This window comes from Leptopilina heterotoma, unplaced genomic scaffold (genome assembly GCF_015476425.1).
Source record: "Leptopilina heterotoma isolate Lh14 unplaced genomic scaffold, ASM1547642v1 Lhet_14, whole genome shotgun sequence".
Taxonomy (NCBI): domain Eukaryota; kingdom Metazoa; phylum Arthropoda; class Insecta; order Hymenoptera; family Figitidae; genus Leptopilina; species Leptopilina heterotoma.
In genome coordinates this window covers 2,278,956-2,305,564 of record NW_025110859.1, presented here as the reverse complement: position 1 = coordinate 2,305,564, position 26,609 = coordinate 2,278,956, and the positions used below count along the sequence as shown (strand labels likewise).

General features: G+C 25.6%; 2 protein-coding genes across 3 annotated transcripts in view; one reads left to right on the top strand and one right to left on the bottom strand.

The window, feature by feature from the left end:
• The window catches only part of LOC122498021 (cationic amino acid transporter 3), a 135,757-nt gene extending 112,455 nt beyond the window's left edge, over positions 1-23,302 (bottom strand). Inside the window, exon 1 of one of the 2 annotated variants that reach the window (XM_043605514.1) lies at positions 22,452-23,302. The gene's annotated coding sequence lies outside the window, so the exon portion shown is untranslated. Of the gene's footprint in view, positions 1-8,665; positions 9,683-22,451 lie in introns of those variants that run through there. The other variant, XM_043605513.1, reaches the window with a different exon arrangement.
• Positions 23,303-23,414: 112 nt separating this feature from the next.
• On the top strand, positions 23,415-26,173 carry LOC122498024 (RPII140-upstream gene protein). Its single transcript, XM_043605518.1, has 4 exons — positions 23,415-23,813; positions 25,300-25,554; positions 25,646-25,894; positions 25,996-26,173. The coding sequence occupies exons 1-4, from the start codon at positions 23,656-23,658 to the stop codon at positions 26,093-26,095; spliced, it is 762 nt and encodes a 253-aa protein (XP_043461453.1). The 5' UTR covers positions 23,415-23,655; the 3' UTR covers positions 26,096-26,173.
• The last annotated feature ends 436 nt before the right edge of the window (positions 26,174-26,609 follow it).

Genomic DNA, 26,609 nt, shown 5'->3' with positions numbered 1-26,609 from the left:
TATTATTATTATATTATATACTTTTGTTTTTGTCTGTTAAATGTTTCAAATATTGAAATTATTAGTTCAAATACAATTAAATTGACTTAAATAAAAATTATTTGATTCAAGTAAATATTTATTTGATAATAGACAAGTTATTGAATCAAATTTTTTTCAGTCTGTTTTTCAACTTACATTTTCAATATTTTTTATTTTCTATTTAAATAAAATTTAAAGACACAACATTTTTTTAGTGAAATATTTGAAAAATACATTCCAAGTTTTTTGCTTTTTATTTTCTGAGATATTTTTTTTTATTTTTTTACATTCCTTAATTTTTCAAAATTTTTTTCTTTTTTGGAGAATAAAAGGAAAATAAGAAGATGTATGTAAGACAACTCTTGAATTAATGTTTATATTGTTGTGTAGGAGAGTTTACACATCTAGTGTACGAATGGAGGAAAATTGTTGAAAACTTTTTTCCTTTTATTTTGCTAATTTTCTAGATGTAGAATTTTCTTTTATTTCGTGTATATATATATATATAGTACAAAAAAACTCTTCTCGGGTAAAGTGAGTGAGAAAGAAAAATTTGTAATATAATTTTTAATTTAGTTTATATTTTCTTGGCACAGAAATACAATTTGCAAAAATTCAATAAACATTTTTTTAAATCCTTGACGCTATATAAACGAGTTTTTCATTTTTATTCTTTCAGTTTGTTTATTGCAAAATTTTTTTTTTTTAAATTTTAATATTTAGATTTGCATTAACATAATAAGTTTTCCAATTGCTGTTTTTTATTTTCACTTTTTTTATATTTTCTCTCGATTGTTGAAATTTTTCTTTTCTTCTTACTGTTTGTTATTTATGTCTAAATGTTTGATTAATATTTTGTTATTTAATTGGTGGTTATTATTAATTAATTAATAATTAAATTGTTATTATTATTTCTTTAATTTTCTCCTTGTTATTTATGTTTCATTATTTTTATTTTATTCAATTATTTAATTTGTAATTATTATTAATTAATTATTATAATTAGAAAATAAAAATATTACATTTCGTTAATTTTTTTTTATTTAACATTGTCTTTTTGTTTTCTGACAAATTAGTCTTTAAAAAATAAAAAAGAAAGAATAAAGATAAAAATAAAAGAAAGTATAATATAATTGTTTCTTTGGGTTTTAAATAATAATTGTAAATATTAGCAAAGGAAAAATTAGGAATTTTCTTTTTGAATTTGAAAATTATTGTTTCTGTTGAAATATGGCCAACTAAAGGAATTTTTAAGTCATTTGCTCTGCCATTATCTGGTGTGCCTTCCAACTACTCTCTGTATACTTCACTTGAAGTAGATTAGACAGTATTTAGTCAGACAGGTCTTCTGGGTTTTCTAATTGACGTTATCCACTTAAACTCTTGTACTTTACACACGCATCTCAAGATATTTTTAATGTCACTTTTTCTCTAATCGATTATATAGAAAAGTATTTTTCTATAAATTATTACTAGCAACAATTCGCGCGGCTAACTTCTAACTACCTTTTTTAAATAAAATTAGCAATTTTAAAAATAATAGAATTTTGAAAATTTTCTAATTTAAATTTTTGTTTAAAACACTAAAAAAAAATTTAATTTTGGAAAAATTACAAATAATTGCAAAAATTTAATTATTTAAAAAAAAAAATAAAATTCTTATAAAATTCAACTATGTTCAAAATTTTAAAAAAAATTTCGTAAAAATCCCAATTATCTTTATAAATAACAAAATTCTTCTCCAAAGTTCAATTATTTTCATAAATGTCAAAAAACTTCTTGTCCTAATTTTAATTATTTTCAAAAATTTTTCTAATTTCAATGATTTTCAATATCTACTATTTTAATAACATTTTCCAAAAAGAATCCAATTATTTTAATAAAATTGTATGCAAACATTTAATTATTTTTATAAATAATAAAAATTTCACAGGAATTCAATTATTTTCATAAACTTAACTTTTTTATAATTTTTCTTTTCAAATATTTTCAATTTTAAAATTAATGTATTGAAAATCATTGAATTAATGGAGTTTCTTTAATAATTTTAATTGAAAATTTTGAAAGCAATTGAATTTTATGAAGAAGAATTTTATTAAAAGTGAATTGAAAATAATTGAAATCTTGCGAAGAATTTTACTATTTATAAAAATAATTGAAATGTTTCGAAGAATTTATTAAAATTTTAAGAAATAATTAAATTATGATGAAGAATTTTATAGAAATATTTGAAAATAATTAAATTTTGTAGAGAAATTCAATCAAAGTTATTTCGAAAATAATTGAATTTCTTTAAAGAATTTTATTAAAATTAAGTATATTCAAAATAATTGAGTTCATCACAAGAATTTTATTATTTTTTGAAAACAATTGAATTCTTTTAATTTTTTTGACGAATATATTTAAAAATTGCATTGAAAGTAATTCAATTTTAATATAGAATTTTTTAAAAATATTTTGAGAATAATTGAATTATTTTTAGAGAATTTTCAATTATTGTTGAAATTGAATTTTATGGAAATTTTTGAAAATTATTAAATTCTTTCATGTAATTTTATTTAAATTTGATTAAAAATAATTTAATTTCTGCAAAGAATTTCAGTATTTATAAAAATGGTTGAATTGTTTCGAAAAATAATATCAAAATTTTAGGAAATAATTGAAATTTATGAAAATATTTAAAAATATTTGAATTTATCCGAGGAATTCAATTAAAATTGTTTTGAAAATCATTGAATTTTTGTAAAGATTTTACTATTTAAAATAATAATTGAATTGTTTAGGAGGATTTATTAAAATTTTAGAAAATAAGTTAATTCTTTCGTGAAATTTTATTAAAATTTATGAAAATATGAATAATTAATTTTGTACTTAATAAGTGAATTTTTTAAATTTTGATTATGAAATTATTTTAAAAATTTATATTTGAAAATAAAGAATTTTGTAATTTGCATAACAATAATAAATTGAATATCAGAGTGTGAGGGACAGAAAAAGTGAAAAGAACATTTAAATTATTATAGTTAATATTTTCTAATACTCCCCCTTGCAAAATAAAAAAAAATGCTTTTTCTATTTTAAAAATGTAGTCTTTTTTTAATTAAATTTTGTTTTTAAATAAAATATTCTATATATGGTGATTTTTTATTTTTGAAATTTAATGATCCACTCGGGACAATGACTTCTAAATACTGTTCACTTTTTGGGGACAAAGAGAAAACTCAAATCCTTCACCTTTCTCTAATAAAGAGAAAATGGTCTCCTCTCGAGTCAACTCTGGAGAATATTAACAAGCGTTAAATTTCTGTCTTTTTTCACATTCACTGTCAACTTGTAATTATAGAAATAAATTTTCTCTATGGTGTTTTTTTTAAGAAAATTTTCTCCTGGAACAAAATAATATCCAATAATTTCAGTACTTATAATGTTATAATTGACTTGAATAAAAATTATTTGATACAAAAAAATATTTATTTGATAATGGAAAAGTAATCATTTACTTGAATCAAATTAATTTGTGAAAAATTTTATTTAAACCAAATAAAATTTTTATTAAACGAAATAAAATTTATTTGAACCAAATACAATTTTATTTAAACGAAATAAAATTTATTTGAACCAAATAAAATTTTATTTAAATTAAATAAAATTTATTTGAACCAAATAAAATTTTATATAAACGAAATAAAATTTATTTGAATCAAATAAAATTTATTTGAACTAAATAAAATGTTATTTAAACGAAATAAAATTTATTTGAAACAAATATAAAGTTTAGTTGGCTCTGAGTCAAATATTTCTTTTTTATGGATGTAATAATATATTAGCAATAAATACTAATAATAATATAAATTAATAGTAAATATTAATAATAAAAGTTAATAGTAAAAGTTAATAATAATATATTAGTAGCAGTAAATATTAATAATATATTAAGAAATAAACAATTTTATTCAGTGTCACAGCACATTTATATGGGTGATTCTCCGCGTAGCGCACGATTTGGTTTATGAAATTTAAAAAAAAAATTTTATCGTTATGATTATTATTACCTAATATATTTTTTTGAAGATAAAGGCTCCAGAAAGAAAAATCCATAGCAGGCCGGAAAAATTGTTTATAATTTTTGTTGTCAACATAAGTATAGTAATTAACAAATTTACTGTTTGGACAGATTCTGTCCAAAAAAATTTTGCGGTAATTTAAACAATATTATAGCGTAAATCTTATTTAAAAATTATTATTTCGGTAATTTATGGAAATTTATGGTAATTTATAGAAATTTATGAAAATTTATGGAAATTTTCGCCATAATTCATAAAAATATGTAAAGTTTAAATTATTATTAAAAATTTTGAATTTGGTAATTTATGGAAATTTATAGAAAGTTGTGCGGCAATGAACAGTAAATTGTTGCAAAATTAGTAATTAAGAAAAAAAATTTCGGAAATATATATAAATTTATGCGGTAATTTATAGAAATTTATGCAGTAATTTATAGAAATTTATGCTGTAATTTATAGAAATTAATTTGATTACTCATTATTTACCTGAACTTAAAATCTTAGTTACACTTATGAGTGCTTCAGTGACACAGTTCAATACTTTATACTACTAAACTTGTTTTGAGGTAAAATATAAATAATTATTCATTTTATTGCAAATATGTGATGATTCACGCATAGAAAGGGTTTGCTGTGGCAGCGAACATTTTGCTGCCACAGCAAACCTTGTTCGTTGAAATAGGGACAGCGAACAAGTTCGCTGTGAGATCAAACAAGTTCGCTATGACAGCAAACTCGACTAAATTTTTACTAATGTTTGCTGTCACAGCTAACATGTTCGCTGCCACTGCAAACTTCTTAGCTGTGGTAGCTAATTTTCAGAGATTTTACAGCAAACATCTGTTTACTGCTGCAGCTAATTTCTTTTTTTCCGTGTTAGACCATGACGATTCTGTGATTCCCTATGCAACTTTCATGCTTTTAACATATATAAGGTAAAGGTCCCAATTATGGGACAATTCACAATTTTTTCCCTATTATGAGACAGTATTACAAAAAATAAAATAAATGCAATTAAAATTGGTCATATGAAATTTCTACTTACTTCAAAAAATTTTACACGTTATAAGAATAATTATTTGTGAATAGCATTTAATTTAATAAGAAATGTTTAATTGCATTTTAGCTTTTAAATTAAGGTAGGCCAGGTTTTCCGTCAGACTACCGTCCCACATTAGGTACACTTATTATTTGCATGTCCCTATTATGAGACACACAGCAAACATAACCTCAAATATTTTCAGTATTTTCACATTAATTTTCTACCAGAAAAATTAGTTTTATAATTATTTATTAAACCAGAATTCGTTTATTGTATTTTATTCTTTATAATTAATATTCAAATTATTAAGAGAAGTCAATAGAATTCTAATTACTTATTGAATTAAATAAATGTCTCATAATAGGAACATTTATTTTCGGACACCCGTACATACCCGTTACATAGTCCCATAATTAGTGCAGTGCAGAGTTTCAAAATTTAATTAATATTATTTTTATTTCAAGAAAAATAACCATTTTAGGGTCTAAATATTATTCATAACATATAAATCTTTCAATCTATACCCTAATTATTCATATTAACACTCCTGATTCCAAGAAATTTATCATAGAAATTTAGTTTAGATTAAATCGCGTCCCATAATAGGGACCTTTACCTTAAAACAGAAAAAAAATTTTTTAATTAATTTCTTTTTTAGTAATTTACTTAGGAGAGTTTATTAATACTTTTTATTAATGTTAAGTAATTTTTCAATTTGATTCTTTATGTAAATTATTCAATTTTACAAAGTGATTAGACCATGACGCGAAAACGGAGGACAAGAAATATCTACAAAAAAATTAAAAAATAAATTTTCTTTTCGACAAGTGTTTTGTTTTTCTCAATTCTACTAACTTAGACAATAAGAAAATGTCAATATTCATAATATTTATTATTATATTTTACTAAAAAAATAACATTTTATTTATGAAATAGTAGTGGGGACTGATTAGACCATGATGTTTTGGCACCTTAAAACAGATTTTTAAGTAAAATCATAAATTTTTAAATGAAAACGACTATAGACTTTTATTTGTTATCATGGAAAGAAGTTATCCACGTTGAATTTATTAGAATATATGAAACTGATTTCTTAAAAAACATGAGGGACATTAAATTGTGCGCTACGCGGAGAATCACCCATATGTATTTTTGAAATCTTTCCACACCGTCTGGAAAAAGAAAAATGAACTTTCTGGTAACTTTCTTTATATTCTTGTGCGCGCTCATTGTATTATTGTATTTATATAAGAGAAAGGTCGTATCTTAAATCGTCTGATAAAGAAATAGAAAAAAAATATATATATATACATTTAGTATGTGAGAGCTTGAAAGAGTATCCAAAGCTTAGAGGGAGCATGATGAACTGTGAATGGAGCGGAAATAACGACAGAGATGAATTTCACATTTTTGACGCCCTCAGAATGCGAATAAAGTGTTGTTTCTTTTTTTTTCTTTTTTATCGCAAAGACGGTGTTCATTGTTTGATATTATATACTTTATAAAGATACGTGTGCACAAGGGCAGAAAAAAAGCAATAAGTGTCAGAGCAATGAAAATTTAAGGGAAATTGTCATTGATCGTTTGTAACTAATAATATAAACTCTTGAAAAAAAGTTCCATTAATGAAAAATTTGATTAAAATGAAAGAAAAGAGTTTTTTTAAATGAAAAGTTTGTTTAAAAATATAAAGAATAGTGATTTTTGTAAGGAAAATGTTTGGAAATTTATCATTTTTACTGTGGCAACTATTTTTCAATATTTTACTGCATAATATTTATAAATTTTTTTTTGCAATTTTGAACTTGAATTTAAATTAGAATTTGAATTACAAACCGCTGCCAAGTTGTATATTTTTTTGTATAGTTTTGGTGCTCATTTCATGAACACTTTACTTCCTCATAGAGATAAAAATAATAGAAATATATGAATAACTTTTTATAAATATGGTAAAAGTGATTGAATTTTGGGTCAATCAATGTATTTTTAAATACTCTACAATATAGTTATAATAGTTTAATAGTTAAACAAAAATTTTCAAACAAAAAAGTTAAGAAAATGTCATTTTCCACAATTTTTGGTTTTTAAAATACCAATAATTTCGAAATTTATTATCAAATTAGGTTCAAAAATAGGTCAATCGAAGCGTTTTTTGAAGCTCTACAAGTCGGTAACGATAATTTTAAGATTACTTCTACATTTTTCAACAAAATTTTCAAAAAAGTCTTATTTTCCAAAATTTTTGATTTTAAAAAGTTCAATAACTCCGATTAATATGGACGAAAAATGTTCAATTAGGGCTCAAAAGATGCGTCTAAAAAAACTCTACAAAATTATGGAAAAACATTTATAGGTGTCCTAACGTTTTTTAAAAGTTATGGGTAAAAACGTTTTTTTGCAAAATTAAAAATCCAAAAAAAATTTAGTTAAACTTTATTAATCTGTCTCAAAGTACTCTCATTTTATGTCCGCAGGTGAGATCTACAATTCAAAAAAAAATTCAACCCAAAAGCTCTTCATGATTTCGAGATATTTATGAAAATGTGATGTTTACACACACATACACACACGTACGGAATGACATTTTTTAAAAATGTCATTTTTGAACTCCTGAGGTCAAATAACATAAAGATATGTCAAAAAATCGAACTCAAAAAATTTCGGTATTACAATACTTCCTCTATGAGGAAGTAATAATTGAATAAATCAATTTTAACAAGTAAACAAAATATAAATAATAATCAACAAACAAAACTTTTTAGCAAATACAATAATTTATTTTAAATATTTGTTTATTCGAATTATTTATTCGAAATATTTATTTATTCAAATGCTTATTAGAAATATTTATTCGAAACATTTGTTTTTTATTCGAAATATTTGTTTATTCAAATATTTATCGAAAATATTTGTGTTTTCAAATGTTTATTTTAAAATATTTATTCGAAAAATTTGTTTTTTATTCGAAATATTAATTGGAAATATTTATTAATGCGGAATATTTAGGTATTCAAAATATTTGCATATTTGAAATATTTATTTACGTATATAAACGAACTTTCAAAAACAAAAAACAATTTTTAATACACAAAAGACTAAAGTTTACAATGCTGGCAAAAGCAAGAATTAATTACAAATTTAAATATGCGTAGAAGATATAATTAATTATCGTTTGATTGTATAATAATTGCACTAAAGTAACATAATTAAATTGACTATTAATTTAGTGTTAATTGTATTTAACAGAAAGCACATAGGTTAGTTTGATAATTTTGGGTACAGGCACAAAAGCTATTTGGACTTATTTAGAGATGCAATAAACAGTTTCGTAATTCTTCTTTTCTTTTTTTTTTGGGGGGGGGGGATTGTATAATAATGATCTTGGTAAAAGTATTTTTAAAAATGCCAGGAGATGCACTTTTTTACTTCGGTGAAAGCATAATTTAATTCTAAGAAAGCAAGTATAAAAAACGTCATAAACTACTTCATTATACACTCGTATACACTTTAGAATAATTGCGTCTCTAGCTAAACTTACCTTAATTTCGTTTTTGCTTCTTCAACTCGTTTCTTTTTCACCCTTTTCTTCTACCTTTTTAATTTCTTCTTTGGCGCTTCAAAAAAGAGACACACAAAAGACGAAAAAAAATCACAAATCACAATATTTATCAAAAAAGACAAATGTATTGACACCAGTCAAAAACTAAAAATCGATTAACTATATTTGTCGACTGCATTTAATAATTGGTGTTTGCATCGAGATTTCATTTAATCCACACTTGGAGCACGCGACATGCAAATAAAGAAATATTTTTCCTTTCTTTTTGTTTTTACTACGATAAAATGATATGTATATATTTTGGATACTTTCGAAATAATTTTTCACGGTTTTTTTTTATTTTGTTTTTTCGATTTTTCACTGTCACGATTAGGAATTTTTTTGTTTGTTTGGTTTTTATAATTAAAATTTGTATTGACCGGATGGAAATGTGTGTACCATCATGCACCACAAAATGTGTTATACTAAACTAATGAAAATTTCGGCACGGTACACGTTCCCCGTTTTCTACCCTCGAGTCACATTTTAGTTGCGACACGGGTGTCCAGTGCGCTTTAGGGCAGAGTCGTTCGTTCTTATCCGCGCTTATTCCACCCCTATCGTGCTAACACTAAGGGTTATCCCCTCTTTTGCCTTCTCTCTCACTCCTGCAGCATCCCTTCTTCTCATCTTTCGAGTCACCCTCCCCGACTTGCGTACAAATTTCATTTTAACTACGCTTCAGGAGCGTGAGTTTGCGGGTATTTTTCACCTGCACTACATCCAAATTCTTTTTTTATAGGGAAAAAGTTTTTTCTTGCTAATACTTTTTGTTGCTAACTTATCTCCATGAGACGTAGATCCTATAGTCCCCACCAGGCAGGCGTCCAATTTGTCGATTTTTTGCACAAATGGCATAAAGGAATTTATTCCTGACGTTGCAAACTTATCATCTATCATGAGGGAAAGAGTCAAGCTTCAGTTTGGGACCAACTTCAAGTCTCTATAATCATCCATAACGTTCTTTAAATTTTGATCCTGGCCCATACACGTGATGAGATAAAAATGAGGAAAAGAGTCAAGCTTCATTTTGAGACAAACCGGATCATGATATCTTGTATACAACAGGGTGTTTACAACACCTGGAAAACCGGGAAATGTCAGAGAATTTTTTCTAAAGTCAGGGAATTTTTTTCAGGGACATGATTGCATCTAATTTTTTTTAAAGTTTTGTACATGTATATTTATATAAATAGTGAACATTTTGTAATTTTTTCAAAGAAAAATATCTTTTTTTTAAAGAGTTATTCGCTATCTCCAAAAAAAAAGTTTTCCCACTGCTGCAGTGATTGCGGCCTTCTTAGTGACTGAAATTAAAAAAACCAAAAAGATTATTAAACTAGATGATATTTGCCGTACAATGAGGCTCCAGTTTTTTGATTGGATGAAAAATAAAATTTTGGGATGCCAAGAACCATCGGATTTTTTTGGCGAAATTTAACAGCTTTTTTCAAAACTCCGCCATTGTACGGCAAATATCTTCTAGTTTAATAATCTTTTTGGTTTTTTTGATTTCAGTCACTGAGAAGGCCTCAATCACTGCAGCACACAATGGGGCAAAAGTGGTTTGTCGTGGACAAATCAGTCTAGAGGTTACAAATATTATTCGTTTTTAATCATTTTTTTTTTAAATGAAAACTTATAAAATTGCGCATCGATCTGTGGTCGTAGAATTTTGAAAATTGTTAACAATTTTTTTATTTAACAATAAATATGAAAAAAACCGCTGCCAAGTTGTATTTTTTTATATAATTTTGGTGCTCATTTCATGAACACTTTACTTCCTCATAGAGATAAAAATAATAGAAATATATGAATGACTTTTTATAAATATGGTAAAAGTGATTGAATTTTGAGTCAATCAATGTATTTTTAAATACACTACAAGATAGTTACAATAATTTAATAGTTAAATAAAAATTGTCAATCAAAAAAGTTGAGAAAATGTCATTTTTCACAATTTTTGGTTTTTAAAATACCAATAATTTTGAAATTTATTATCGAATTAGGTTCAAAAATAGGTCAATCGAAGCGTTTTTTAATGCTCTACAAGTTGATAACGATAATTTTAAAGTTACTTCTACGTTTTTTAACAAAATTTTCAAAAAAGTCTTATTTTCCAAAATTTTTGATTTTTAAAAGTTTAATAACTCCGGTTAATATGGACGAAAAATGTTCAATTAGGCTCAAAAGATGCGTATAAAAAAACTCTACAAAATTATGAAAAAACATTTATAGGTGTCCTAACATTTTTTTAAAGTTATGGTCAAAAAACGTTTTTTTGCAAAATTAAAAATCAAAAAAAAATTTAGTTAAACTTTATTAATATATCAGAAAGTACTCTCGCTTTATGTCCGCAGGTGAGATCTACAATTTAAAAAAAAATTCAACTCAAAAGCTCTTCATGATTTCGAGATATTTATGAAAATGTGATGTTTACACACACACACACACACACACATACGGAATGACATTTTTTAAAAATGTCATTTTTGAACTCCTGAGGTCAAATAACATAAAGATATGTCAAAAAATCGAACTCGAAAAATTTCGGTATTACAATACTTCCTCTATGAGGAAGTAAAAGAGAGAAAAAAATTGTATTTAAGTATATTTTTTATTAAAATGCATTTCTATTCATCTATGTTACAATAATTGAAAAAGGAGTTTCAGATAAACAATATTTATAAGTGTAGACTAAATAAAAAATTTATTTAATTAGTTATAAACAAATAAATTTACGACACGTACTTTTTTAAGACAAATTGAGGTCTTGGATCCAATAACTCGCCCGACGCGACGCTCGAAGGTTAATACCAGTCGGGTAGCAGTGAGTGGCCCAGAGACGCTCACTACTCACTGACTGGCAGTTGCGCGTTCCTCCGAGCGTCGGGCGAGTTAAACAATAGTTAATTAACAAATGAATAAAAATGTCAATTTGGAAGGTAAAGGGTTCGTTTTAATTCACATTATTTACAAAGGAACAAAAGTTATTATAAATACATTTTATGGACATTTTCTGCAAGATTCCAATATTATTTTATAAACAATAGTTAATTAACGAATGAATAAAAATGTCAATTTGGAAGATAAGTCAAGATATCAGATTTGATTATTTTATATGGAAACAAGTCATAATTTGATAAATTGCATTCTTCAATTTGTTTATTATTTTATAAACAATAATTAGTTAACAATCACATATCTTTCGTAATTCTTACTACCCAGAGACAATTTTTTTGGTTTATATCGAAATTTACTTAAATTTTGTTAAATTGCAGCTCCTGCAATTGTTTAAAATGATGATGATAATTTTGTTAAAATTCTTAATTAACAAATGCGTAAGTTTACTAATTTTAAAACTACGAAGTTCGTTTTAATTTATATTATGAGTTAGTAAACTAAAGTTCTTAGCTTAATTTTTTAACTGATTTTTTTGACAAGCTGTTATAAAAATATTAATTTTTTATGAGAATAGTGCGGAAATTGAAAAATAATAACTAATTAATAATAATAAAAGAATTTTAATTACAATTTAATAAACAATATTCAAATTGTGTTAAATTTATTTCTCAAATTTTAACTTACGAAAAATATATAGGGGAGAGTGGGGCAAAATGGGGTACCTTTTTGAAATTGGCTGTTTACAGAGAACCAAACGAATAAATCGATTCAGCTAAACTTCAGAATTCTTCTTTGTACACTTATAGCTTTGAGGAAATTATGATAATAGCGGAGAAAAAAATTTTTGAAAGAACTTATATCGTATTTTCTAAGAAAGTGCTAAAATGGGGTGGCATCAAATAACTATACAAAACATTGAGTATTTTTTCAAAATTCATTAAATTCTTGTTGTATGAGATTATAAATACAAACAAAAAGTAGGATTCTTTATTACTATGACAAAACAAGTAATATTTATTGGAATTTAACAAAAAAAACATGGATATTGCAAAATATCGATATATCGATAATGAAACATCGATAGTATAAATGCCTCGAAGCAAAAATATCGATTCTTCTGCAGGAAACCTTTAAATATGCATAATATAATGTTTTTAAATAGTTTTAGTGAAACGGCGTAGCTTCCGGCATGCCCCACACTTAGGTACCCCATTCTGCCCCACACTGCATATTAAAACAAAATGCAATGTTTACAAGTTATTGTAAACAATTAAACAATCTATTCTATTGGAAATTACTCTAGAATAAGTACTGAAACAGATCCCACACTTGCCAAATTAAATGCATTATCCCAAAAAGTTTAGAGAGCACTTTAATTTTGAAAAAAATTCATATTTTTTTTGCTTAAAACTTAAAAGTTGTATAACTTTCAAAAAAAAATTTTCTTTGGAGTGTCTTCATAATTAATAACAGTTTCTTATCAACATTAATGATATATCATAAGATGGTAAATGGGTTTTTTCCGTGATAATAATTATTATAAGATGGTAAGGTGTCAATTTAGCGGATATATATTTATTTTGCTTATCATCGATAAGACAGAAATCAATATTTCAAAATTAATACTTCATTAATATTTGAAAATATATTTTATTTTGTGCATGGTTTCTGAAAAAAATGAATCGTCTCTCACCGCTGGGGTATGATCCCAGAACCTTCCTATTGCCGGTAGGATGCTCTACCAATTGAGCTACAGAGAGATCCGATATCATCAATTTCAGAAACCAAGCACACGACTTTTCAACGCATAGTACAAATTTTATTGTAATATCATAAGATGGTAAATGGGTTTTTTCCGTGATAATAATTATTATAAGATGGTAAGGTGATAATATCTTATGATATTACAATAAAATTTGTACTATGCGTTGAAAAGTCGTGTGCTTGGTTTCTGAAATTGATGATATCGGATCTCTCTGTAGCTCAATTGGTAGAGCATCCTACCGGCAATAGGAAGGTTCTGGGATCATACCCCAGCGGTGAGAGACGATTCATTTTTTTCAGAAACCATGCACAAAATAAAATATATTTTCAAATATTAATGAAGTATTAATTTTGAAATATTGATTTCTGTCTTATCGATGATAAGCAAAATAAATATATATCCGCTAAATTGACACCTTACCATCTTATAATAATTATATTAATGATATATGTCGAGGAAAAAAAAATTAAAAGTACCTATCATGGAAAAACAGAGGTACCCCATTTGACCCGCCTACCCCATTTTGCCCCACTCTCCCCTATACAGCAAACTTTTTATGTGAAAACATTACGAATCTTTCGTGTTTTTCGCAGGTAAGTGGTATTTTATATTTTGACATTAAAAAACTATTAATCAGTCCTAGTCAGAGCTATGTTTCTGTTCTCTTTTGAGATCATCATAAAGTCCGTTTTTCATCGCTGTTTTAATTTTCGATCAGCCATTTTTAATTTTGGAAAAAAAGGGTCAACAAACTGTATGATCTTTTCTAAGGTAAATTCTAAAATTGTTGTAAATATGCAGTTAAATAAATAAAAATTTAATTAAAAAAATTAATTAAAAATAACTTTTGTTTATTAGTAAATAATGTAAATTAAAACGAACCCTTCATCTTCGAAATTGACATTTTTATTCATTTGTGAATCAACTATTGTTTATAAAATAATATTGGAATCTTGCAGAAAATGTCCATAAAATGTATTTATAATAAATTTTGTTTATTAGTAAATAATGTGAATTAAAAAAATAAATTATACAAATTTTTTATTTAGTCTACACTTATAAATATTGTTTATCTGAAACTCCTTTTTCAATTATTGTAACATAGATGAATAGAAATGCATTTTAATAAAAAATATACTATTTTCTACACTAAGTCACTAATCCGACAAATGTTCACCAAATTAGCAAAGTTTCTTACTATTTCGTCCAATAGTTCCAAACAACTGTAGTAAACTCAGAAGTATTGTGTACGTAAAATTACTATAGTCGTTTGTAAATGCAGAAAGAAAGAGTGAAAGAAAAAATACGGATTTTTGTCGCCGGTTTCCCGTCAATTCTTGACTAATGGGGATAAACTGGAAGGATTTTTACATACACAGACACACACACTTATATATTTGTTGGATAAATATTTGAAGACACACATGTTTATTTCACTTATATGTATAGACGCGGTTAATTAATACACTAATACACAACTGCACGCACGACATCGAATTTCACTGAAAGTATACATCTTTGTTTCCTTATATATTGAATGATGAAAATTTACAGCACTTACGATAAAGCAGTTTACTTTTAACAACTTATTATGAGACATAGTTCTTGGGACAGGAATAAATGCAAAATTTTTTAATTTATAATGGTCAATTTCTGAGATAACGAACGACCTACGTTTCACTTTATATTTACTTATTCTAGATAATATCCAAATTTATATTACATACGCGAAACATAGTCACTGTCAATGATCGGATGGCATCGGCTTATTTACGGAGATTGACGAAGTTAGCAACCAATAGAAATGCAGGCGCCATATGACTGCACTCGCTAGCCACACTTGCTCACCAAAAATTACTACAGTGGATAGTAGGTTTTAGTGGAAAATGTTTTCATTTGTCAGATTTTGTCTAATTAAATTTCTATCTATCTATTTCTTTTGTAAATTTATCTAATTCTGTAGTATATTATGCTAAAAGTCCCCTTATTTCCGGTCATTGCAACCATTTTTAGTAATTTTTACAAATGTGGGTCTCTCCGTGTATAGATTATAAACATTGGAGACCCAAAGGAAGAACCCTGGGGTACATCACGATATGGTACTGAAGGTGCAGAGTTAAAATTACCAACACTCACAGAATGTGAACGATTCTTTAACTAATCAATAATTATAAGTTTAAGGTTAAAAAGTAAGTTTAATTGATCTAACTTGTTGTTCAGGATCCTGTGATCAATTGTGTCAAAAGCCTTTGCAAAGTCTAAGTAAATAACATCAACTTGAAAGTGTAGTTTAAATGATTCTTAAATAAAAGACAAAAGACTTAATATTTATAGCAAAATTAAGAGTGGGTAAGACACAGAATTCGAACGCTTTCGCAAAGTTATTAATTATGGCTATTGGTCTATAATTCCCACAGTTAATTTTATCGCCAGATTTTTAGACTGGTAAAATTTTAGCCATTTTCCAGGATCCACACATTGTTGAAGGGATAAATTGAAATTACCTGTCAACAGAGGGAAAAAACAGAGGCTTAGATCCCATCAGGACCTGCAGTATTAGATGGTTTTAACTTTTTTGTCGCAATAAGCACTTGTTTTGTTGTCAGTTGGAAAAAATTACTTTCAAGGAATGGCTGGACGTCACCCATATTTTCAATAGATGATGATGGTAAAGGCGTAGCATTAATAGACGAGAAAATATCCGCAAAAGTGTTGACAATAATTTGTGGATCTTCAATATTTTGATTGTTATAATGCATAATGTCAGGTAGAACGAAGTTACATGTTTACATCACTTGAGGGGTTTTTTAAAAAAGGGGGGAATACTAAGTGCAACTTTTTATTACATGTTATAGAAAATGAATATAAACTTTCTTATTATATAATAAGGGGTCAGTCCATTATATTTCACCTGAAGCTGTTGCGGCCTATTTTTAAAAAAATCTCATAATTTGTAAAAATGATGTTTAATATCCACAAAATTCATTTTTGAGAATTATTTTATAAAATTTTTTGAATTTAACTTAGAATTTTAATTTTTAAGTTGAGTTGCACAGAAAAAAGGTTAGATTGACAGTTATGTAAATTTAATAAAGAAGCATGGAAATAATTTAGATAATACAAATTTCTTGATTAATATTTGTTAAAAATGAGCTAATTTACTTGTATAAATAGATTATTATGTAAACATACCCAAAATAATAGATAAAAATTGATTTTAAAATTTACCTATGAAATGTCGAAAGTCACTACATTTTAATAACATTTTTCTAAAAAGTTTATAAATATAAAAAAATTTATTACTATTGAATGTAAAGTATTTTCAATGTACTCTCATAATATGTGCTAACTTTTTAATTTTATACTATAGAAATATGAAATATTTTACCTTTAATATTGAGTGTTTCATGATTTTCATTGATTTTAATTACTTATTTCTTCTCAGGTGCAAGACTAAAAAATCCAATTTTTGTCTTAATATTTAAGTTTGAACTTCTTTTCCATTCTATTAAATTTTGGTGATGGAGAACGAGCTACTTTTCATTTTAAATTTAGTTTAAAAAATCTGCTGAAAAAAAGAATTTGTTGGTTAAAATGCAGGTAATTTTATAACACTGAAGTTGGCTATCTCAATAGTCATGCAAAAATCTACTTGCATTTTAACCAACAAATTCGTTTTTTCAGCAGATTTTTTAAACTAAATTTAAAATGAAAAGTAGCTCGTTCTCCATCACCAAAATGTAATAGAATGGAAAAGAAGTTCAAACTTAAATATTAAGACAAAAATTGGATTTTTTAGTCTTGCACCTGAGAAGAAATAAGTAATTAAAATCAATGAAAATCATGAAACACTCAATATTAAAGGTAAAATATTTCATATTTCTATAGTATAAAATTAAAAAGTTAGCACATATTATGAAAGTACATTGAAAATACTTTACATTAAGTAGTAATAAATTTTTTAATATTTATAAACTTTTTAGAAAAATTTAATTAAAATGTAGTGACTTTCGACATTTCATAGGTAAATTTTAAAATCAATTTTTATCTATTATTTTGGGTATGTTTACATAATAATCTATTTATACAAGTAAATTAGCCCATTTTTAACAAATATCAATCTAGAAATTTGTATTATCTAAATTATTTCCATGCTTTTTTATTAAATTTTCATAACTGTCAATCTAACCTTTTTTCTGTCCAACTCAATTTAAAAATTAAAATTCTAAGTTAAATTCAAAAAATTTTATAAAATAATTCTCAAAAATGAATTTTGTGGATATTAAACATCATTTTTACAAATTATGAGATTTTTTTAAAAATAGGCCGCAACGGCTTCAGATGAAATATAATGGACTGACCCATATAATGTTTAAATAAATATGAATATAAACAAATAAAAAGATTTCCCTTCAATTTTATGACGGTCAGCTGACCTTTTTCCAGGTAAAAAAAGGGTGTCGACTTTCTATAAAAAACCTGACTACTTTTGAAGCTTTCTGATTAAACATGACTCAAGCCTGACGTTCTGTGGCTGCAATCGTAACAAATGCAGCCTAAAATCATCAGAGATTCTGACTAAATTTCTATCGTTTTGTGATTTTATTTTTAGTAGGGTGATTTTAGAGAAATTTCTATATGAGAATGGTAAACTGTCAAATATTTCCAATATGGCTGGCCAGTGAAATTCATTTTCTCTATATCAGAGAAACAGTTTGACTACTGCATTGGAAATCATTCACTGAATTAGTTGAATAGATTCTTTATGTTATTTATTTTTGAAATTAGCTGTTCCTCACAGTAAAAATTTTTTTCCGTGTGGCCATTTGAGTGAAACACAAGTTTACATGTTGACTGAATGTAGTCGCTCTTTGGTATTTAATGGCAGATTTTCCATTTCCGACGTAAATGGGAGTTAATTTTATATATAAAATATATTTACAAATTTAAAAGTATTTTTAGTACCCAGATAAATTACGACTCGGATTACTCTTCTTTGTCGAATACTGCGTCAAATATCTCCATGCTACAATCACCGGAAAATTTAACTCTTGCGTGTAATGGCTTTTATACACATCTATCAGGGTCGCAGAATGAATATTGCGTATTAGGTACACATAATTTGAATACCGAAGGTTACACACCAACAATCCTTGTTATCGGAAAACTTCAAATAATAATTAAAAACAGTTAGAAAAGTAAGTTTAGCTCTTAATTTTCCTTTTTCTAATCATTTTCTACATTTTTCTGTTTTTTCCACTCAAGTTTTATCCATTTTCTGAAAAGAGTATGTATTTGAAAAATCCTTTCTAAATTCGAATTGCGAAGTGAAAATGAAGGCGAATAGAAAGTAGAAAATTCTTTTATTTTTAAAATCAGAAAAAATTTGATGGGTAAAAATTATTATTCTATAGGGTGAAAAGAATTTTAATTGAAAGCGTTAATATTAATTAGAATATATAAAGAGTGTATTTCTCCGTGTAACGATCAATGTATATGATAGTGGAAAGCGATGAAACAGAGCAGAGGGATCGTGTCAAATACACACGCATATTTAGGGGTTTGTTATTACCTAATTTTGTAGCGTAAAAGTTTCTTTTTCTTCACCCCTCTTTTTAATGTGCGTGCTTTTTTGTTGAAGGCGGAAAAGTTTTTCGTATGAAGTTCTAATAATAATGTACATGTTTTACATGCAGGGGATGATTTTCACTCTTGAAATCTAAAAAGGAAAATAAAAAATGCTGATCTTTTATTTAGAAAGATTATATGGGAACCGAAAGCCGAGGGCTAAAACTATATAAGATTTCCTATGAATAAATTTAAAGTTATGAGTTATGCGACACGTGCTTATACTGTGGATAACTGGCAAAAATTGAAGATTTCTGTGTCTTTATAAGGATTTTTGAAATGAGAGAAAGAGAGAATCTTTTCAAAATTAACTAAATTTTGATTTTGTTTCGTCGGTTCGCACTGGAAATAAGGAAAATTAGATGGAAAATAATTCATTTTACTATAGCAACAATTCGCGCGCGGTTAACTTCTTACTCACTTTTATAAATAAAATTAACAATTTTAAAAATAATAGAACGTTTAAATTTGTAATTCAAATTTATTTCCATAAAAATAAAATATGAATTGTTATAGTTTTAATATTATTATAACTATAATATCATATATTCTGACACAGGGAATTCAGTGAAAAGTAAAGGCTTTTTATTAAAAGTATTGAAACAAAATTAAATTTTTAGAATTTATAAGAAAGTTCTGAATTTTTGTGTCTTTTTTGTTTGCCTCACAAACTATGAAATTACTACAAATTATACACTGTAAAAAATTTAGGGAGTTAACGGACTCGGGAGTTGGGAGTTAAATTTTTCGAGTTAAAAATCAACTCCAAAAGAGAGTTAATTTCTAACTCCCTTCATTCAACACCCGCGCGAGTTATTTTTGTTCAAATTACTGTTCTTTATTTGTTCACCCGTGAGCACATTTCGTACACTTACAAAATGCCCTTCGGGCTTCATCGACTATCTTCGATACTAGTCGTGTTTCATTGGATACTCCCCTGGGGAGTTAAAATTTAACTCCCTTTTTTACAGTGTAATACAAAACATTCAATTTTTTCAATTTTTGAAAATAATTTCTTTTTAAATAACTTAAATCTTGATCAACTATGAGCCTGTTTACACCGCGTCGCATAAATGTATTCCTCCGCGCGCATAAACGTATATTCCTCCAGGAGAATAAACTCGCGTCTGCGCGAAGTGCTTCCCAGCTGTGTTGTGAAGAGTTAGAAACCGCTGGGAAGCACTTTGCGCAGGCGCGAGTTTATTCTCCTGGAGGAATATACGTTTATGCACGCGGAGGAATACATTTATGCGACGCGGTGTAAACAGGCTCTATATCATAAAATAAATAAATTATTTAATGAATATATATACTTAATAAATATATTATACTTAAATATTTCAAAATTAATTAAATTTTAAAAGAGTTGCGTTTATAATTTTCATAAATAACTGAACTTCAAATGGTTTCAATTTGAAATTTTATAAAAATTTAATGTTGAATGAATTTAATTAGAAATTACACTGTAAAAAAAGGGAGTTAAATTTTAACTCCCCCGGGGGGTCTATAAAAGTCGCACCCATTGAAGAGTTAATGCCAGGGGAGTTAAATAAAGAGAGTTAAAATTTAACACCCAAATGCTAACTCCCCATGGAAAAAATAACTCGCGCGGGTGTTGAATGAAGGGAGTTAGAAATTAACTCTCTTTTGGAGTTGATATTTTTAACTCGAAAAATTATTTCACTCCCAACTCCCGCGTCCGTTAACTCCCTAAATTTTTTACAGTGTACAATGAACTTAGATTTTTGAAAAATTTTAATAATTCAAAATCTTCTAAAATTAGTTAAATTTGTCAATATATATTTAATTAATTATTAAAAATAATGGATTTATAGAAGAATTTTTGTTAAAAACACTAAAAAAAATTGAATTTTGAAGAAGTTACAAATTATTGCTGAAATCGAATTACTTTCAAAAGTAATAAAATTCTTATCGCAAAATTCAATTATGATCAAAATTAAAAAAAAAATCTCGTCAAAATCCCAATTATCTTTATAAATAATAAAATTCCTCTCCAAAATTCAATTATTTTCATAAATGTCAAAAAAAATTCTTGTCCTAATTTCAATTATTTTCAAAAATTTTTCTAATTTCAATAATTTTCAATATCTCTACCATTTTAATAAAACTACTCAAAATAAATCAATTATTTAAAAAAAGAATTAATAAAATTGTACGCAAACATTTAATTATTTTTATAAATACATAATAAAAATTTCACAGGAATTCAATTATTTACAATTTTTTTATAAGTTTTCCTTAATAATTCAATTATTTTCATAAATAATAAACAAAATGGGTATATTTTTCATTTGTTCATCATAATTTTTTTAAAATTTTCTAATTTCTAATATTATTTTATTATTAATCATGAAAACATACCTTTAGCTAATGAAAAAGAATTTTTTCTTCTAATTTTGAAATGTTGAAAGATTTTTTTAATTTAATCTCTTGTAATTGACTGTTTAGATAAGCAGATATAAAAATTATTAGATTATTTCAATTTTATAAAAAATTTTAAAAAAGAGCGTTTTTTAATATTTGAATATAGCTAAATCGAATTTTTTCTTTTTGATTCAAGCTATACACATTATATCCTTGTCAGGAAATTTAATATCTTCTCGTTGAATAATTTTCATCGACAAAGTTTTCAATCAAAAAATGTCAATTTTATTAAGTCATTCACATGTTTTCGGGTAATAAACCTTTCCCCTTTGATCATTGATTCATCAATTTTTATTCATGAACCAACCTATGTATATATAACAGAGTAATTACTCTAAAATGATTAAAAAAGAATTAATTCTCTTTTAAATTAAATTATAAAATTTCATTTCATTTTTATTATTGCATTTTTATTAATTTATATGCATTATAAATATTTCTCGACAAATTTAAACTATTATTTTTTGTCGTATTTCCCTTAGTATTTTTTTTTTGAATTTAAATTAATTTTTTTTTGTATAATCAAATTGATAACTTATAATTAAATTTAAAAAAATAAATTAAAAATTTAATATAAATCTTAAGATAAAAAATACTTTTTCATTTTCTGTTTGTTTCATCGAATTTACATTCTTTATTTATAATTTCAATTTGTATTTAATTATTGTTAAAAAATGAATATTAATTTGAACGTAATTAAAAAACTCGTGGAGAAATAAATTGAAAGAAGAGACAATGTTGAAAATTAAAAAATACAGAAAATTAATTGAAATTAAAAAGAATTTTAGATAAAAATAAAGATAAAAAATAAAAATTAATTAAAAGTTAGAAAATTAATAAGTGTAAATTATAAATTAGTTAATTTGGTGAAAACTTGATACGCTCCTGAAAATGGTATCATTCCCCTCTCGTAAATGCTCGTAAAAGGGCAAAGCTGACCCACCACATTGAAACAAGCTTTGCTTGAGGGAGAAAATTTACTACCCTCTCTCCTCAATTTCTCCACATACAGTATTCACAGAAACGAATCGCCCCTCTTTTCCTGTGCACTATTACTTTCCTCATTCGCAGTCATCCCCCCCACTCTCTTCCAAAAGGACTCTCCTATTGACGTGCAAGCTTCAGTGCACCCCTTCCCTATTTTCACTATATACATGTATACACCCACGCGTGAAATTCCTCTCCTTTTTTTTGCGTGTAGCGTATCCAAATTACGTCAGAAAAGCAACGTACGCCGGCGCTATTTCCACTATATGTGGACCGTCTAGACTGTGCTTTATTCGAGAATTATTTATGTTGACGAAAATTTGTCGCCAATTGATCACACGAAATCTTATCAAATCACTTTTGTAATTTTCCTTTGAGTCGAATTTTATACTTGTTGAAAGGAAAACGAAGGAGAAAAATTGAAAGTTAGAAATATACAGTCGAACCTTCATTATTGAGACACTTAACTTAATTGTATCCTTTTTTTCCTCTATATTGTAATTGAAACGAGAAATAAGAAATTCGAGAGTTTATTTAAAAATAAAAAAAATTATTCCCGAGACATTTAAAAATTAATTTGAATTTCTCAATAACAGAGAGTAGAGTGTATTTCGGTATATACACTAGAACTTGACTTATAGAGACATCTGGTGGATAAATTTTTTTTGTATTTATATATGTCTTCTTTGTACACCAATTTTATTTATCTCCGTTTTCTAATTTTATCTAATTTCTAAACTAATTTCTAATTCTCATCTAATTTCTAATTAGAAAGAAAATGAAAATTAATCAAAATATTATTCAAGACTTTTCCAATAGCGTTGAACTTTTTTTCAACATAATGAAAAGCATTTAAATTTCCCGCCGGCGACAAAATATCATCTGTCGGTAAAATAAATTGTGATTAAATCACAAATATTTTTTATTATTTTTCACTTTTTGATATAACGTTTATATCATTTATATTCTATAATTATTACAAACTGTTTATTTAATTAAGGTGTTAATTATTGTGAAGTATAATTAGAGCCATCTTTTGTATATATTATTAATATTATTCTATATTATGTAAAAAAAATGTGTGCTCGATAAGGTGGATATGAAACCTAACCTAAAACTAGTGTCAAGTGAATACCGTGAATACTTTTGATCCTTTTGATTTATTATGAAAAGAATTTATTAAACTTATATTTATTTAAAAATGACATTCATATTGACAAGAAGTTCTCTATATGCATTGGCTGCTTTGCCATTTTATAATTCCGGCAATGCACTTGATATTCCAAGTGACGACACTTATGTAGAAAAACCTAAACCTACGACTAAAATGGAGAGATTTCAAAATATATTTTACAAAGAGTAAGTTTTTTAATTTTATTATTTCTTTTTGGAAACAAAGCCAAGTTTTACTGTTCATTTTCATTACTAATTGGCTGTTTTCGGCAATTACTCGGAGTTACTCCTAGGAGTGATCAGTCGTGCTCAATATTGTAATACTAAAAGCTACTATTTCTGTTTTTTTTAGAATTTCCACTAAATCAAAAAACTATTCTCAAAAATTATAATCAAATTCTTTAAAACGATTCAATTATTTTCAAAAAATATTCGAAATTCAATTCTTTTCATTATCTAGTATTTTAATCACATTTCGCAAAACAATTCAATTATATCAAAAAGTAATTGATAAAATTTATCCAAAATTCATTTATTTTCATAAATAATAAAATTTCCACAGGAATTCAATTAATTTAGAATATTTTTTCAAAAAAATTTCACGATAATTCAATTACTTTCACTAATACTTAATAACATTCTTTATGGCAGTTCAATTATTTAAAAAATGTTTAATAAAATTATAAGCAAGAATTCAATTATTTTCATAAATAATAAAATTCATCGAAGAATTTAAATTATTATTTATACTATTTTTATTCAATTATTTTCAAAAATAACAAAATTTTTCACAGAAATTCAATTCTTTTTAAAGATTTTAATAACATTTTTCTGAATAATTCAATTATTTTCATAAATAATAAAATTCTTCTCAGGAATTCAATTATTTTTGAAAATTTTAATAAAATTCTTAACAACTATTCAATTATTTTTAGAAATAATAGAATTCATCGCAGGATTTTAATTATTTTTAAAAGTATAAAATTTCTTCTTGAAAATTCAATTATTTTAAAAAATTCTAATAAAATCGTTCGCAAGAATTCAATTATTGTCAAAAATTTTAATTGAATTCTTTGCAAAATTTAATTATTTTTAAAAACTTTTCGCAATTCAATGATTTTCAATATTTATTTATTTATTTAATTATTTATTTAGGAAGCTTACGGGCATAAAGCCCTTTCGTACATATAAACGAGATTCACAATATTTAGCACGAAATTAGTTATTTTTTCAATATTTACTATTTTTATAAAATTTCCAAACAGAATTCAATTATTTAAAAAAAGTTTTGTAAAAATCTTTTTAAGAATTCAATTCTATTCATGAATAATAAAAATTTCTCAGGAATTCAATTATTTAAATTAGAATTTGCATAAAATTAGTCGAAAGAAATTGTTTAAAATTTTTTATAAAATTCTTCGCAAGAATTAAATTATTTTTATAAATATTAAAATTCTTTGATGAATAATAAAATTCGTTGAAGGAATTCAATTTATTAGCAGGATAAGAAAAAAATTAATATTTTTGATGAAAATTAGGAAAAAGGCAGGAAAATAAAAAATATGAAATGGGATTTTTGTCAGTCTTGTGAAGTGAATAAAACGAGTTTTTTTATTTAATTTTTTTTAATTTTAATTTTTTTTTTAATTTTTTTTTTTTATTTTATTTACAGTGAGTATGGAAATCTTTCTCCGGAACTTCAGTATTGTGTACATTTAACTTCAATGGGACTGGTAATTGGAGGATTTTATGGTGGTTTAATTAATGGACGAACTGCTTTTTTCAAATTTATCGATAACAATCAAGCGACAATGTTTCAAAATCATTTGGATGCAAAACGAAGACTGCAGGATATTTTGTCATATAATCTCTTAAAAGGAGGTGCTCAATGGGCCTGGAGAACTGCTTTATTTACTTCACTTTATGGGTAAATTTAAAGGGGAAAAATTATTTTCATCCAGTAAATTACTGAATAATTTTCTCTTGAGAGACATATATTTTTGTAATTATAATTTCAGGATTACTTCAACATCCGTAGCAGTTGTTCGAGGAAAATCCGGCATTATTGAACATACAGATGGTGGCTTGGTCGCAGGAGCATTGTATAATATGAAAAATGGCTTTCGAGGAGTCATCGTTGGCGGAGGATTAGGTGCAGTTTTAGGAACAATTTTTGGAACCTTAGCTTTCGTAATTTTAACTCTGTCAGGAAAAACAATGGAGGACGTTAAATTCTACACTGTTCAATGGAGAGATCATAGAGAAGGGTAACTTTATTTTTATTTCTGAATTCTAATTGACTATATAAAGTCAATTCATTCATTCATTCAGGTTTAATTGATATTTTACGTTTGTAAAAAAATTTCAGCCTCTTTTTCAAAGCTGATAGGAAAAAACGATTGGAGAAGGAGGAGCAAGAGATAATGAAAACACTGAAGGATCTGACTGGAAAAGAGGCAACGTCGTAATGTATATTGTAAATGAATATTTAATATCTAATTGTACAAAGAAAAAGTAAAACTACAGTAAATTATAATTAATCACAATTTATTGATTGTAATCACAATTTGTTTTTTCTATCCAAACCCGGGTAACAAATAAAACAGATATGAATTAATTCTATCTTTAAATACAATCTTGAAATATAATCATATAATCATTAAATACAATAGATTTAAAAAAGAATGTTTCTCTTAAAATAAACAATCCGTGTGCAGAAAATTTATTATGCGTATTTGATGTATTAGATCAATCTGCGATAAACATATAATATATAGAGTGATTAAAAAAAGTTTATATCGTAAATAATTTTAAAATACAATCTCAATATTAGGTAACTTCTGGCCTTAATTGAATTGTCCTTTTTGTAATATGAAAAATGATTCACGTGTTTTTTTCTTTTTTATAAACTTTTTCTAAACTTCTTACAAAAAAAAAGTTCTATTTGGTAAAAATTTAATTATGGCTCCGAATTTTGAAAAA